Genomic DNA, 15,187 nt, shown 5'->3' on the forward strand with positions numbered 1-15,187 from the left:
ACTATTTTCCTTCTCATGCAGAAGCCCAATCATCTGTAGCTAGGATCCACATATGAAAGACAACATGTGGCACTTGGCTTTCTGGGCCTGGGTTACCTCACTTAGTATAATCCTTTCCAGGTCCATCCATTTTTCTGCCAATTTCATAACTTCATTTTTCTTTACTGCTGAGTAGAACTCCATTGTATAAATGTGCCACATCTTCATTATCCACTCATCAGTTGAGGGACATCTAGGCTGGTTCATTTCCCAGCTATTACAAATTGAGCAGCAATAAACATGGTTGAGCACGTACTTCTAAGGAAATGAGATGAGTCCTTTGGATATATGCCTAGGAGTGCTATAGCTGGGTCATATGGTAGATCAATCTTTAGCTGTTTTAGGAACCTCCACACTGTTTTCCACAATGGCTAGACCAGATTGCATTCACACCACCAGAGTAGAAGGGTTCCTCTTTTTCCACATCCCCGCCAACATTTATGATCATTTGTTTTCATGATGGTGGCCAATCTGACAGGAGTGAGGTGGAATCTCAATGTACTTTTAATCTGCATTTCCCTGATGACTAGTGACGTAGAACATTTTTCTAGATGCTTATATGCCATTCTTATTTCTTCCTTTGAGAACTCTCTATTAAGCTCCATAGCCCATTTTTTGATTGGCTTGTTTGATTCCTTATTATTTAACTTTTTGAGTTCTTTGTATATCCTAGATATTAATCCTGTATCAGATATATAGCTGGCAAAGATTTTTTCCCATTCTGTAGGTTGCCTCTTTGCTTTTTTCACTGTGTCCTTTGCAGTGTAAAATCTTTGTAATTTCATGAGGTCCCAGTGATTAATCTGTGGTTTTATTGCCTGAGCAGTTAGGGTTGTATTCAGAAAGTCTTTGCCAAGACCAATATGTTGAAGGATTTCCCCTACTTTTTCCTCTAGTAGTTTCAGAGTCTCAGGTCTGATGTTAAGGTCTTTAATCCATTTGGACTTAATTCTTGTGCATGGCGAGAGAGAAGAATCTATTTTCATCCTTTTGCAGATATATATCCAGTGTTCCCAACACCATTTGCTGAAGAGGCTGTCTCTTCTCCAATGAGTATTTTGGGCATTTTTATCGAATATCAGGAGGCTATCGCTACTTGGGCTTACATCTGGGTCCTCTATTCTGTTCCACTGATCTACATTTCTGTTTTTGTGCCAGTACCATGCTGTTTTTGTTACTATGGATCTGTAGTATAGGTTAAAATCAGGTATGGGGATACCACCAGCCTTATTTTTGTTGCTCAGTATTATTTTAGATATTCGAGGTTTTTTGTGATTCCAAATGAATTTTTGGATTGTTTTTTCTATTTCCATGAAGAAAGCATTTGGAATTTTGATAGGGATTGCATTAAATGTGTAGATTGCTTTTGGTAAGATTGCCATTTTCACAATATTGATACTTCCAATCAAGGAACAGGGGATGTTTCTCCACTTTCTAGTGTCTTCTGCAATTTCTTGCATGAGTGTTTTAAAGTTCTCATTGTAGAGATTCTTTACTTCCTTGGTTAGGTTTATTCCAAGGTACATTATTTTTTTTTTGATGCATTTGTGAATGGGAGTGATTCTCTGATTTCATCCTCTGTGTGTTTGTTGTTAGCATAGATGAAGGCTACTGATTTCTGTGTATTTATTTTGTATCCTGCTACATGGCTGTAGGTTTTGATCAGCTCTAACAGTTTGCTAGTAGAGTCTTTAGGGTCCTTTATGTATAGAATCATGTCATCTGCAAATAATGATAACTTGATTTCTTCCTTTCCAATTTGTATCCCTTTTATGTGTGTCTCTTGCCTTATTGCTATGGCTAAGACTTCCAAAACTATATTAAATAAAAGTGGGGACAGTGGACACCCTTGTCTTGTTCCTGATTTTAGTGGAAAAGGTTCCAGTTTTTCCCCATTTAGTAATATGTTGGCTGTAGGCTTGTCATAAGTAGCCTTTATTATATTGAGATATGTTCCTTGCATTCCCAGTCTCTGTAGGACTTTTATCATGAAAGGATGTTGGATTTTGTCAAATGTTTTCTCTGCATCTAATGAGATGATCATATGATTTTTGTCTTTCCACCTATGTATATAATGTATTACATTTATAGATTTGCGTATGTTGAACCATCCCTGCATCTCTGGGATAAAGCCTACTTGGTCAGGGTGAATGATCTTTTTGATATACTCTTGTATTCTGCTGGCCAATATTTTGTTGAGAATTTTTGCATCTATGTTCATGAGACAGATTGGTCTGTAATTTTCTTTTTTTGTTCTATCTTTGCCTGGTTTTGGTATCAGGATGATGCTGGCCTCATAGAAGGAGTTTGGTAGAATTCCTTCTTTTCTTTTTCCTGGAAAAGCTTAAGAAGCAATGGTATTAGCTCTTCCTTGAAGGTCTGGTAAAATTCAGCAGTGAATCCATCTGGGCCTGGGCTTCTTTTAGTTGGGAGATTATTGATAACTGTTCAGATCTCCATGTTTGTTATAGGTCTATTTAAGTGATTAATCTCATTTTGGTTTAATTTAGGTAGGTCATATAAATCAAGGAAATCATCCATTTCTTTCAGATTTTCATACTTTGTGGAGTATATGCTTTTATAGTATGTCCCTATGATTTTTTGAATTTCTCTGGAATCTGTTGTGATGTTACCTTGTTCATCTCTGATTTTATTAATTTGTGTCTTTTCTCTCTTTCTTTTGGTCAGATTTGCTAAGGGTTTATTAATCTTGTTTATCCTTTCAAAGAACCAACTCTTTGTTTCATTGATCCTTTGGATTTTTTTTTTAATTTCATTAATTTCTGCCCTAATCTTTATTATTTCTTCCCATCTACTGGTTTTTGGTTTGCCTTGTTCTTCTTTTTCCAAGGCTTTAACGTGAAGCATTAGGTCGCTTACTTCCGAAATTTCTTAAGATAGGCACTTAAGGGTATAAATTTACCTCTTAGAACTGCCTCCATTGTGTCCCAGAGATTTTGATATGTTGTGTTCTCATTATCGTTTGACTCTATAAATTTTTTGATTTCCTTCTTGATTTCTTCATTGACCCATTCATTGTTTAGTAGTGTACTGTTTAGTTTCCATGATTTTGTGTATGCTCTATAGCCTTTCTTGCTACTGATTTTTAGTTTAATTCCATTGTGGTCAGATAGAATGCAAGGAAATATTTCAATTTTCCTGAATTTGTTAAGATTTGCTTTGTGTCCTAATATATGGTCTATTTTAGAGAATGTTCCATGCGCTGCTAAAAAGAATGTATATTCTGCAGCCTTTGGATGAAATGTCCTGTATATATCTGTTAGGTCCATTCCTTCTATGACCTCATTTAGTCCAGATGCCTCTCCTTTTATTTTTTCCCAGGATGACCTGTCAATTGATGAGAGTGGGGTGTTAAAGTCACCCACCACCACTGTGCTTGGTGTTATCTGTGACCTTAGTTCTAATAGTGTTTGTTTAATGAATTTGGGAGCCCCCATGTTAGGTGCATATATGTTTAGGATTGTAATGTCCTCCTGTTGGAGTGTGCCCTTAATCAATATAAAGTGACTTTCTTTATCTATCTTGACTAACATTGGACTGAAGTCTACCTTGTCAGATATTAGGATAGCAACCCCTGCTTGTTTTCTAGATCCATTTGCTTGAAACACCGTTTTCCAACCTTTCACCCTAAGATAATGTCTATCCTTTGTAAAAAGGTGAATTTCTTGGAGACAACAAATTGTAGGGTCCTGCTTTTTAACCCAGTCTGCAAACCTATGTCTTTTCATTGGGGCATTGAAGCCATTGATATTAAGAGATATTATTGAGCTGTGCGTGGTGGCACACGCCTTTAATCCCAGCACTCGGGAGGCAGAGGTAGGAGGATCGCTGTGAGTTCAAGGCCACCTTGAGACTACAGAGTTAATTCCAAGACAGCCTGGACCAGAGTGAGACCCTACCTTGAAAAACCAAAAAAAAAAAAAAAAAAAAAAAGAGAGAGAGAGATATTATTGAAAGGTGTGTATTTATGTTTGCCTTTTTTTTTTTTTTTTTTTTGTGGTTCTGGGTCTACCTGTGTTCTCTTGTGTTAACTAGTATTTGAGTATTGCTTGTTTGTTCTAGGTTCCTTATATGTGTGCTTTTCCTTTTCTTCAGCATGGAGGATTCTATTAAGTATTTTCTGTAGAGCTGGTTTTGTCTTCAAATACTCCTTTAACCTGCTTTTGTCATGGAATGTCCTTATTTCTCCGTCTATTTGAATGGATAGGTTTGCAGGATAAAGTAACCTTGGTTGATAGTTTTTATCTTTCAGAACTTGGAATATATCACTCCAAGCCCTTCTGGCTTTAAAAATTTGTGTTGAATAATCTGCTGTAATCGTGATGGGCTTGCCTTTGTAGGTAACTTGATTTTTCTCTGTAACTGCTTTTAGTATTTTTTCTTTGGTTTGTGTGTTTGGAAATTTGATTATAATATGGTGAGGAGAGGTTCTTTCCAGGTTTTGTCTGGCTGGGGTTCTTTTAATTCTTCCTGTATCTGCATTGTCACCTCTTTTCCAATTTGGGGGAAATTTTGTTCTATGATTTTGTTGAACATGCCTACTATGCCTTTGGAGTTGAATTCTTCTTCTACTATGCCTGAATTCTTATATTTGATCTTTTCATAGTGTCCCGAATATCTTGAAATTCCCACTCATACTTTTCTATAACTTTGTCTTTCTCTTTGTTTGACTGTATTAGATCTGCCACCTGGTCTTCTAGTTTAGATATTCTGTTCTCTCCTTCATCCATGCTACAGATTTTCTGCAGAGTTTTTTATTTCATTAACTGTGTTCTTCATTGCTAGTAATTCTGACTGGTTTTTCTTTATCATTTTTATTTCCTTATTTATGTCTTTTATTGCTTTCTTTATTTCATGAAATCTGTGTCCTGTGTCTTCTTTGATTTCTTTGATTTCCTCTTTGAGTTCCTCTTTGACTCCTTTGATTTGTTCTCTGACTTCTTTGAATATATTTACAATCATTCTTTTGAAGTCTTTCTCAGGCATTTCCTCTAACTCGTTCTCACTGAGGTCATTTCTGATGCATTATTACTTTTAGGTGGATTTATATCATCTTGCTTTTTAGTGTTTCTTGTGTTATAATGTATATATTTTTGCATCTTGGATTAAGTTAATGCTTGGATTTTCTGTCTAGCTGGGTATTCTTAGCTGTATCAATTGATTTGATATTATATATTTTCAGGGTAGGAGCTTAAGGTGTTAGGTGTGGCTCTTAAGACTCTCAGAGTATCTACAAAGGTGCTGCTAGGGACTGAGTTTCCCTTCTATGGGAGTATTCAAGTAGGCTGAATGGAATAAAATACAGGTAGATTCTAAAAGTTAATTAAACACTGTACCCATCCAATCAAAAACAGCCCCAAGTATGTATGTAAGAGTAGTTATTATAACAACCAGATCCTCTATCAACAAAGAGGTTAAAATTTCTCATCTGTTGAGGGGTCCAAGTCAGCTTGTGACCAAGTGAGAACCTTCCCTGGTGCAATACCAGTTACCTTGGATGATTTTGGTATCAGTCAAGTTGCTGCCTGGTCGTCGGGCTGCTGTTCTGATTTCTAGAGCTGGGCACTGGCTTTTCCTGTGGGGCAAACCGAGCCTGGCACCTGTTGCCCTGCAGATCAGCACAGCCGTTGCTGGAACTGGTGCTGCTAAAGCTGCCTCTGCTGGGTCTGTCGCCACTGCTGCTGAAGCTGCTGCTGCTGGGTCTGCTGCTGCTGCTGCTACTGGGTCTGCTGCTGCTGGGGCCGCTGTTCCGTGTGCCGGACCTGCTGATGTTGCTGCCAGACTCTGCTCCTGCTTGGGTCCCGGTGTTGGCTCAAGTTGGCGTGGCTGGGTCCTGGGACCTCTGCTCTGTTTGTTGGAGCTGGGCACAGGTTGTGGGGGAGAGGAGGGAGTTGCAGCTGTTCTGGTTCTCTCGCTATTCCACGTGTTCTTCTCCCTCATGGTCTGCTCCTTCATTGCTCACTGCCACTCCCCTTCATGTTTCTAGAGTTGCGGAGAGCTCTGGTGGGAGTGGAAGCTCTCCGCACCTGGGTTTTCCTATGGCTTGAGCCATGTCTTTCTTCCTTTTTTTTTCTTTCTTCTTCTCTCCCTACCTCCTTTACTTATTTTCTTAAATATTTATTTGAAACAGAGAGAGAGAGAATGGGCATGCCAGGGCCTGTAACCACTGCAAATGAACTCCAGATGCATGCTCCATCTTACGCATCTGGTGTTATGTGTGCGCTGGGGAATTGAACCCACGTTCTTAGGCTTTTCAGACAAGTGCCTTAACCACTGATAAATCTCTCCAGATCCTCCTTTCCTTCTTCTTTTCCTTCCCTACCTCTCTTTCTTCATCCCTCCCTCCTTCTTTCTTTCTTCTTTTCTCCCTCCCTTCCTTTCAGTCTTCCTTTTTGTGTATACTTAAGATAAAAATTCAGCTTTTGGGGCTGGAGAGATGGCTCAGACAGTTTGGGTTCTTCAGTCCCCACTAAAGCCACATGCACAAAGATGGTGCATGTATCTGGAGTTCATTTGCAATGGCAAAAAGCCCTGGTGCACCCATTCTTTCCAGCCCCACTCCCTCTCTCTGCTCTCTCTCACTCTCTGATTGCAAGTAAATAATTTTTAAAAATGGAGTTTATGTCTTGGGTGAGTCTCAGTGAATCCTTCAGCTCTTGTACCAGGCCTGAAACCAAGAGGCAGGAAACTCACCATCTACCATATTCCCTCACATCCCTTTCCCACCACCCCACCCCCCTTACCAAAGGCAAGCCCCCTTCTAATCTTGTCCCCATAGATTAACTTGGATTTGCCTAATGTGGATGCAAGCTGGGTCTTTTTTCCTTTTAATTGTAAAAATTGTATAAGGAGTAGCTGTGGTCAGGTTCTGTAGGCTTGGAGCACACCTTTTTGGTACTGCATGTACTTCCATGCATAACTCATCCTCATCACTGGCCTCCTGCCTCCATAGCACACTAACCCACTTTCTTCCCTTGAATCTGGCCTCTGTTCACTCCTCTTATCTGGAAGTTCTTGTCCCAGTACTCACAAGCAGTTATGCCATGGTGTTTTCAATATTTGTGCCCCTTGGGGGGTTCAGCTTCAGGAGATATTGGCTGCCTATCATGTTCCCATGAGCCTTTTAGTTCTAACATGCTTGGCACCTGTGTTAACTCAGGGCTGGGGGAAAGGCTGCAAAGGCTACATGCAGAGGCGACAGAGCCTGAGCCTAGTGGTCAGTGAGGAGGGACACCAGAGTAGTAGGTGATACACTCAGCCCCCAATTTTCAGAGGTAGGACAACAGGTCTGAAGTGGAATGGCTCAGAGGCCAAGTAAGGGTGAACAGAAACTGTGCTGTCACCCATAGGAAGGGTGGTGCTGGGGAAGCAGCTGGGTCACAGGGTGCCTTGATCACCCTAGTTTTCATAGACCCTGGAAAGCATTCACAAGGTTTGAAATAAGAGTGATGTGTGTTGGTAGATGAAGGGGAGTATGGGCCAGTGGTGGGGATGGAGTAGCAGGAGGAGCAAGGGACTTCCCTGTGAGACAGCCCGGGGAGGCCAGCAGTCAACACCCATGGGTAGACTGATGAGAATCGCTGACCCTGAGCCAGGAGCATCTTGAGGAAGATGCTCACTTTATTTTATTTACTAATTTTAATTTAGAAAGAGCAAGCCAGAGAGACAGACAGTGAATTGGCACACCAGGGCCTCAGCCACTGCAATTGAACTCCAGATGCTTGCACCACCTAGTGGGCATGTACAACCTTGCACTTGCCTCATCTTTGTGCATCTGGCTAACATAGGATCTGGAGAGAGATCCAACATGGGTCCTTAGGCTTCACCTTAACCTCTAAGCCATCTCTCCAGCCCTTTCCTCACTCTATATAGAGGGTTGGAGTGCTATCTCAGCTGGCACATGTTTCTATAGCAGAAAGCCATTGACTGGGGGACTCAGTAACATAGACATCTATTCCTTACAGTCAGGGACTGTAAGTAGAAAATAAAGGTATAAGCAAATTCAACATCTGCTGAGGCCCATTTTCTAGTGAAGAGGTCATCTCTTTACTATGTCCCTACATGGTTAGAGGGGTTTGAAGGTCTCTCGGGTCTTTTATTTGGCAGCTAAACCCACTCGTGAATGCACCCTTGATGGCCTACTCACCTACTGTTGCAGTTACTCTCCCATCGCTGAGACAACCAACCAACCAGAAGCAGCTTATGGGAGGAAAGGGTTTACTTCAGGCTTACAGATTCTAGGGCAAGCTTCATCATTATGGAAGAACATGGCTCACTTTATGCATTCACAGCAGAGAAAGAAAAACCAACACTAGCAAGCACAAACAGCAAGAACCAAAGCTGGCCTTCCACATACCTAGTAGGACTGGACTCAAGATCCATCAGCCACCAGTGACACATCTCCTTCAGCAGCTCTATCTTTTGAGGACAAAGTATTAAGTTTAATAAAAAATACCCACCTATCACCTTGCTGTGTCTGTTTTCCTTACTATGCCTTCTTTTTATAATGGAAAAGTTTACTCTGTGCCAATATGTGTTGGTTGGAAGTATGAAACTTGTGTCTTTATTTTACAGGCTCACAGTTAAGAGACTGTCTTGAGTCTCAGATGAGAATTTGTACATGGGCCTTTTGAACTGTGTTGGGATTGGTAAAGACTAGGTGGACTTTTAAAGTTGAACTGAATGCATTTGCATCACAAGATGGTCATGAGTCTATAGAAGCCAGAGGCAGAATGTAGTAGTTTGAATATAAAGTTTCTCCCCATAACCTCATGTGTTTGTAATTGAGCCTTATATTCAATCCCTAACTGGTAGAGCCTTTGGGAGATAGAACCTTGCTGAAGAAGATGTGTCTCTGGGGGCTGATCTTGAAGTTTATTAGTCAAGCACCAAGCCCAGTACTTAGACTACTTCCACATATGTGACTAGATGTGAACCAGCCTCTGCTCTGCCATAATGATGAAATTTCCCCTCAAAACTATAAGCTGAAATAAACCCTTTCCTCCAATAAGCTGCTTTTGGTCAGGTGTTTTATCCTAGCAATGAGAAGTTAACTCTACCACATGATACATCACCTTTGGGGTGAGAGTCAACATGTGAATTTGGAGGTGACAAGCTATCACCTTGCAGCAGCAGGGAGCTGTTAAGTTTATCCTAGGGATATAGGCTCCTGGGTTCTTGTTCCAGGCCAGCCATGGTTCCCCAAAGATGTTACAGGCAACTGTGGAGGCCAAGGTTGTGTGTGTGTGATGAGAGAAAGAATCACCCACTCCTGGGAGTCAGTTCCGGTGAACAGTTCTCAGTTTATTGTCAGGGAAAATGGATTTATAAGCATCTGAGGATTGGAAGAGGACCCTAAGGGGATTGGTAGATTTAAAGATTGCTAGTCTATGGGGACATTCGTTCAAGCACATAGGCAATGGTGGGTCAGATGATCTAGGGTCTCAGGGAGATGAACTGTGTGAAGGTACTGGCTGATAAGCAGTTTCCTAGGCAACTGGCCAAAGGCCACAGAGTTATGGGCAAAGTCTAAGTCTTATCTGAAAGTCCACGTATCTGGTTCTTGGAGAGGAGTGGCCTTACTTCCTACCCATCTCAGGGTCCATCCAAAATTTTGTCTGGGGATCCAGGCTCACTGTGACCCCCAAGAATGGGGGGAGGATCCTGACTCACTGCAACCCCTAAGGATGGGGGTGGGGAGCTCCCCTGCTGGTCCAGTCCCTGAGAGATGATTGGTGGTTCAGGCTGCAGCTACCTCTCCATAGCCTGGGGCCTTTGTGTCAGAAAGTTTAGGTTTGCTTTAACTGAGGGCCCTGGCACTGTCTGATACAAGGATGGCTTCTTTTGTCTTCTGATGAAGCCATTTCAAGCCACTGTAGTCAAGGACAGGGATGCCCTGACTCATCTTAGTGCTATAACCTTTGCCTAGCTTTTACAAGGTCCTGGGCTGGCTTCTTAGCAACAAACACCACCACCACTACACAGTATAAGTAGATTAACAAAGCATCTGAAGTTCAGTGAAGGTTGCCTCAGAGCTCAGAGCTCAGGCACATGGATAATTTAAAAATCACATTCAGGGGCTGGAGAGATTGCTTAGTGGTTAAGGCACTTTCTTGGTCAGAGGAGGGAGTGGTATGGTGAAAATAGAAAATAAGAAAAGGAGCCCCGTGCAGGGTGTGCTATAGGACCTTATCGACAGGCTGCCAAAGGACCCAAGTTTGATTCCTCAGTACCCACATAAATCCAGATGCACAAGGTGACTTATGCATCTGGAATTTGTTTGCAGTGACTGGAGGCCCTGGCACACCCATTTATTCTCTATCTCTCTCTTCTCTCTATCAAATCAATAAAACATTGACTTTTTAAAAATTACATTTATTGGAGGGAATTACCATGGGATATATTTTATAATCATGGAAAATGTTAATAAAAATTAAAAAAATTTACATTTATATCTAACATGTACATAAGCAAATATAAAAAAGATCATTCATACAAAAGTTCCAGGGGCAGTGGATGCACTGTGTCCAGACTTCTTCCCCAACATCACCCTTCCTACAGGAGCCCAGAGAGAGCAGCCTGGACATGTGCACCCTTGCTCATCCCCTGAACCACTTCACTCCAGACCTATGGTCACACCTCTGCAAACTGAGGGCTAAGTGCTTCCCTGCTGCTTTGGCGCCCTCCTCAGTTTCTGTAGCCTCTAGAGGCACTGATGTGTCTCTGTAGTGGAAGCAGAGCCCAGTGCCCACTTGAGCCTCTACACACGTCACCACTCTGTGGTAGAGAGGAGGAAGCTTAAGGAGACACACAGTGACATAAAACAACTCCAGGTGTAAGGACAGAGCCTTTGTCATTGGCTTGCCAGGGGTCACCTCCCCTCAGAGTCTGGTGACACCATGTTCCTTCACAGGCAGAAGTCAGAGCTGCTGGCCAGAAGTGATCAGTTTCCTTGGTTAGGGGAGGGAGTGGTGTGAAAATAGAAAAAGGAGCCTTGTGCGGGGTGTGTTATAGGACCTTATCCACAGGTTGCCAAACACTGGAATGGGAGGGGTCATGGATACAGAGCCATCTTGGAATGCTGGACATCAATAGTCATTGATCCCAGTTTCTCATTTGCTCATGGAATATAGAATTTGAGACAGGAATGACTCTTCTGAGGCCACAGATGTTCAGAGAGGTGCTGCCCACGCATGGCCTGTTCATGCCTGGGCCCCTGCCCATTTATCACCTATATTCCAGTTTTCAAACTCAGTTGCTGACAGCCCAAAACAAGGCTGGAAGGGTGGACAATCACGGCTGATGGCACAAGGGTGGGACACAAACACTGGCTGCACATAAGGGCTAGCACTGTGCCATTCTTTCTCATTCAATTCTTTTGTTTTCTGTTTTGTATGTGTGTATGTATGTGTGCTCACATGAATATCAATACACATGTGTGTGTGCAGGTACACAGGCATGAGGAGGCCCGAGGTTAATGTGAGGTGTCTTCTTCAATCATATTTCACCTTACTTTTTTTCCAAGGTAGAGTCTTAGTGTAGCCCAAGCTGACCTGGAATTCACTCTATAGTCCCAGGCTGGTCTTAAATTCATGGTGATACTCCCACTGCTGCCTCCTGAGTGTGGGGATTAAAGGTGTGCACCACTACACCTGGCCCACCTTATTTTTTGAGACAGGTTCTCTCACTGAACTTAGAGCTCACTAATTCAGTTAGACTAGCTAGCCAATGAATCCTAGGGATTCTCTGTCTCTGCCTCCCAAGCATCAGGTTTATAGGTGTGCAGCTATCACCATGTCCAGCTTTAAGGTTGGGTGGGAGCTAGGGATCAAATAAATGCTTGAGAGGAAAGAACCTTCCAATTGAGCCATCTCTCCCATTTAATTATAACCACAGTGGAGGGTAGACAGCTGTAGAGTGGATGGTTGGGGTTACTTGCTAGCAGGACATGAGCAGAATATGAGTTCTGTGTGTGGCAGGGAGTGGGGCTGGCAGGAGATGGAGCTGGAGGTCCAGACAGGACCAGAGAGCAGCCAACCCAATGCCTCTTCTGGGAGATAACTTGATCCTTCAGCAGTGTAGCGTCCCAGAGGAACATAGACCAAAAAGACTAAAGTTCAGTTTTGGAGGCAGCTACAGATCTGCTGGAAGACTGGCTCAGTAATCAGGGAGGGCTGGGATGAGAGTCTCAGCTAAAAAGGCATATGTCATGAGTTTTCTCACAACAAAAAATTTGAGGCTTGTGTAAGTCAAAAAGTTGGAAGATTGGGACTGTCAGGATACCTCTTCCAAAGAAAATCAAGGCAAGAAAGAGCTCATTGTTCTTAAGTCCCTTCATTTTGGGAGCAGAATATGTGTTTGTGTAGGCCACCAGTGAAATTTGGCTGGTAATGGATTGTTGCCGGAGAACAAGTGGCTGAGTGCAGTTACAAAGCTGAGGTCAGCTTGCCCTGGACAGGCTGGCTCTGAGGGTCTGGCAGATCACTGCTGGTCTTAGATCTTGTGGCAGGCAGGCCAGCAAGGCTACAGATTAGAGCCAGGCCAGGTGCTCCTCCTCTCCACAATATTCAGAGCTCAGAGGCCACACTCCATCCCAAAGAAGATAAAAGCCTCTTCTTGCTGCGTGGTGAGAGTGGAGTATTCAAGGCTTCAGAGGGGAGATGACACATTGGCAAGGTCACCAATGAGGAACAGCCACCTGTCTCTGGGAGAGAGCTATCAGCCACAAATATAGCAATCATTAAGTACTTCTCTGTGCCAGGTAGGCACTGGCTTTAAAGTGCCTCAGAACACTAGGACATTTAATCCTTAAGAGACCCTGAGAATTAAGAACCACTGTAAAACCAGGAAGCCAGACTCAGAGCCACATCACGTGTGGGACCCTGGTGTGCACACAGGCTATTGGTTTTCAAGGGCTGATTTGAGACCCTGCTTCTACCGACAACCCTGCAACCTCCAGTGAGGCATTTCCCCTCTCTGACCCTTGGCTTCCTCATTTGCAGAATAAGTTACAAAGCTACCTCAGTGGGTCTCATGGTTTCCTGGCTCTTTGCCTGGAAGACTCTGCTATCATTAAGAGTTCATACCTAAGTTTTGGAGCCTGAGATCGTAGTTTAGAAGTGGCAGATAAGAAGCCAAAGAGGGGGCTGGGTATAGTGGCACATGTCTCTAATCCCAGAATTTGGGAGGCAGAGGTAGGAAGATTGCTGTGATTTCAAGGCCAGCCTGAGACTACTCTGCTAGGGACACTGTCTGGCATTTCCCACATTTGGGGTGTCTTAAGTTGCTTCTTGGTGTCAGAATGACCTTTCCCCTAAATTCTCAAGTACCACAACATCTGCACAATGACTGCAGGCCATTTGAACAATGTCCAAGTGGCCTCTTTTGAATGTTTTTGGAGAGTAGTAGGTTGCTGACCAGAAGTCTTGGGGTGGCATGATGTGATTAGAGCCCAGAGATCAGCAAAAATGCATACTCTGTAATCTCAAGCAGTTGGCTGGACCTGTTTGAGCCTCATTCCTTCATTCAGGGGGATCAGGGCTGAGCCAAACAGGCCCTTCATTCCCTGCATGTCCTCCTAGTTCCAAGCATCATGAGAGAGGCCAACAGGGAGACAATCCCAGGCAGTGTGAACCCTTCAGCCGGGAGAAGCAATGTATCAAGATGGTAAGGAAGGCCTTTTGGAAGAGATTAGGCCAGGAGCCATGGTCTTCTGTTCCATTAAGAATGTATGGATGAAATCTGGTTTTGTGTCAGAATGTGTAATTGCATTGTCAGTTATTTTGTTATAAAAGTATACATGTGCACAGTGAGAGCTTTCAAGAAAAAAAGAAATCTTACCCTGCTGTCACTGGAAGAAACCAATTGTTGTCCACAGCCTCTTATGTGGGCTTCCAGAAGTGCTCTGCTTGTACGGAAGCACATGTGGAACATTAAAAGTCCAAATAGGGCCGGGCGTGGAGGCACACGCCTTTAATCCCAGCACTCAGGAGGCAGAGGTAGAAGGATCGCCATGAGTTCAAGGCCACCCTGAGGTTAAGGAATTTGCCTGTGAAGCCAAAGGACTCAGGTTTGATTCCCCAGGATCCATGTCAGCCAGATGCACAAGGTGGCACATGTGTCTGAAGTTCATTTACAGTGGCTGAAGGCTCTGGTGTGCCCCTTCTTTCCTCTGTCTCTGCCTCTTTCTATCTCTCTCTCTCAAATAAATAAAATAAAATAATTTTATTTTAAAGTTCAAATAGAGGGTTAAGGTGGTTGCCTGTGAAGCCTAAGGACCAGGTTCAATTCCCCAGTACCCACATAAGCCACATACACAAGGTGGCGCATGCGTCTGGAGTTTGCAGTGGCTAGAAGCCCAGGTATGCCCATTCTCTCTCTCTCTTTTTTGTCTTTCTCTGCATCTTCCTCTCTTTCAAATAAATAAATAAAATATCATTTAAAAGTCCAAATAAAGCCAGGTGTGGTGCTACACACCTTTAATCTCAGCACTCAGGAGGCAGAGGTAGGAGGATTGCTGTGAGTTTGAGGCCAGCCTACAACTACAGAGTGAGTTCCAAGTCAGCCTGGGCTATAGTGAGATCCTGTCTTTAAAAAGAAAAAAAAAATCAAACCAAAACAAAATACAAGTCCAAATATGTGACCATGGCTAACTACCAGCTGTGTGGCCACCAAGGGGCTCATGTTCTTACCTGCTCTTTCCCTGAAATGTGGACCTTGGACATGTTTAGTTCTTTTCTTTTGCAGTGTGTAGAATTAATGATGTATGTATGTGTGGTGTATGTACATGTGTGTGTGCAGATGTAAACACCTCATTCACACATGTGCTGAGCTTAGAGGCAGATATCAGCTATCCTCTATCATCCCTCTTCTGTCTTCTTTCCTTGAGTCTCTCACTGAACCTGGAGCTTGTGAAGCCAGAAAGCCTCAGTGACCTCCTGTTTCCACCCTCTTTGGCACTGGGGATACAGGCACGTGCAGCCATGACCAGCCCTTTACATGGAGCTATGGATCAGTCTCAGATCCTCATGCATGTTCAGCAAAGTGTTATTACACACTGAGCCATCTCCCCAGCCCCTTGCATGTGTTTCTAATCCACAGATGATTGCTCAAGACACTGCAGGAGTTA

The 15,187-nt window shown here is 43.0% G+C and overlaps 1 protein-coding gene across 1 annotated transcript in view; it reads right to left on the reverse strand.

Annotated features, from left to right (window-relative positions):
• Positions 1-14,783, reverse strand: part of LOC105943856 (coiled-coil domain-containing protein 117-like) — a 37,218-nt gene extending 22,435 nt beyond the window's left edge. The window contains exon 1 of the mRNA XM_045161265.1: positions 14,751-14,783. Within this exon, the coding sequence (XP_045017200.1) occupies positions 14,751-14,783 (33 nt within the window). The remainder of the gene's footprint in view (positions 1-14,750) is intronic.
• Positions 14,784-15,187: the final 404 nt, after the last annotated feature.

The sequence above is a fragment of the Jaculus jaculus genome, chromosome 11 (assembly GCF_020740685.1).
Source record: "Jaculus jaculus isolate mJacJac1 chromosome 11, mJacJac1.mat.Y.cur, whole genome shotgun sequence".
In the NCBI taxonomy this organism is placed as follows: Eukaryota; Metazoa; Chordata; class Mammalia; order Rodentia; family Dipodidae; genus Jaculus; species Jaculus jaculus.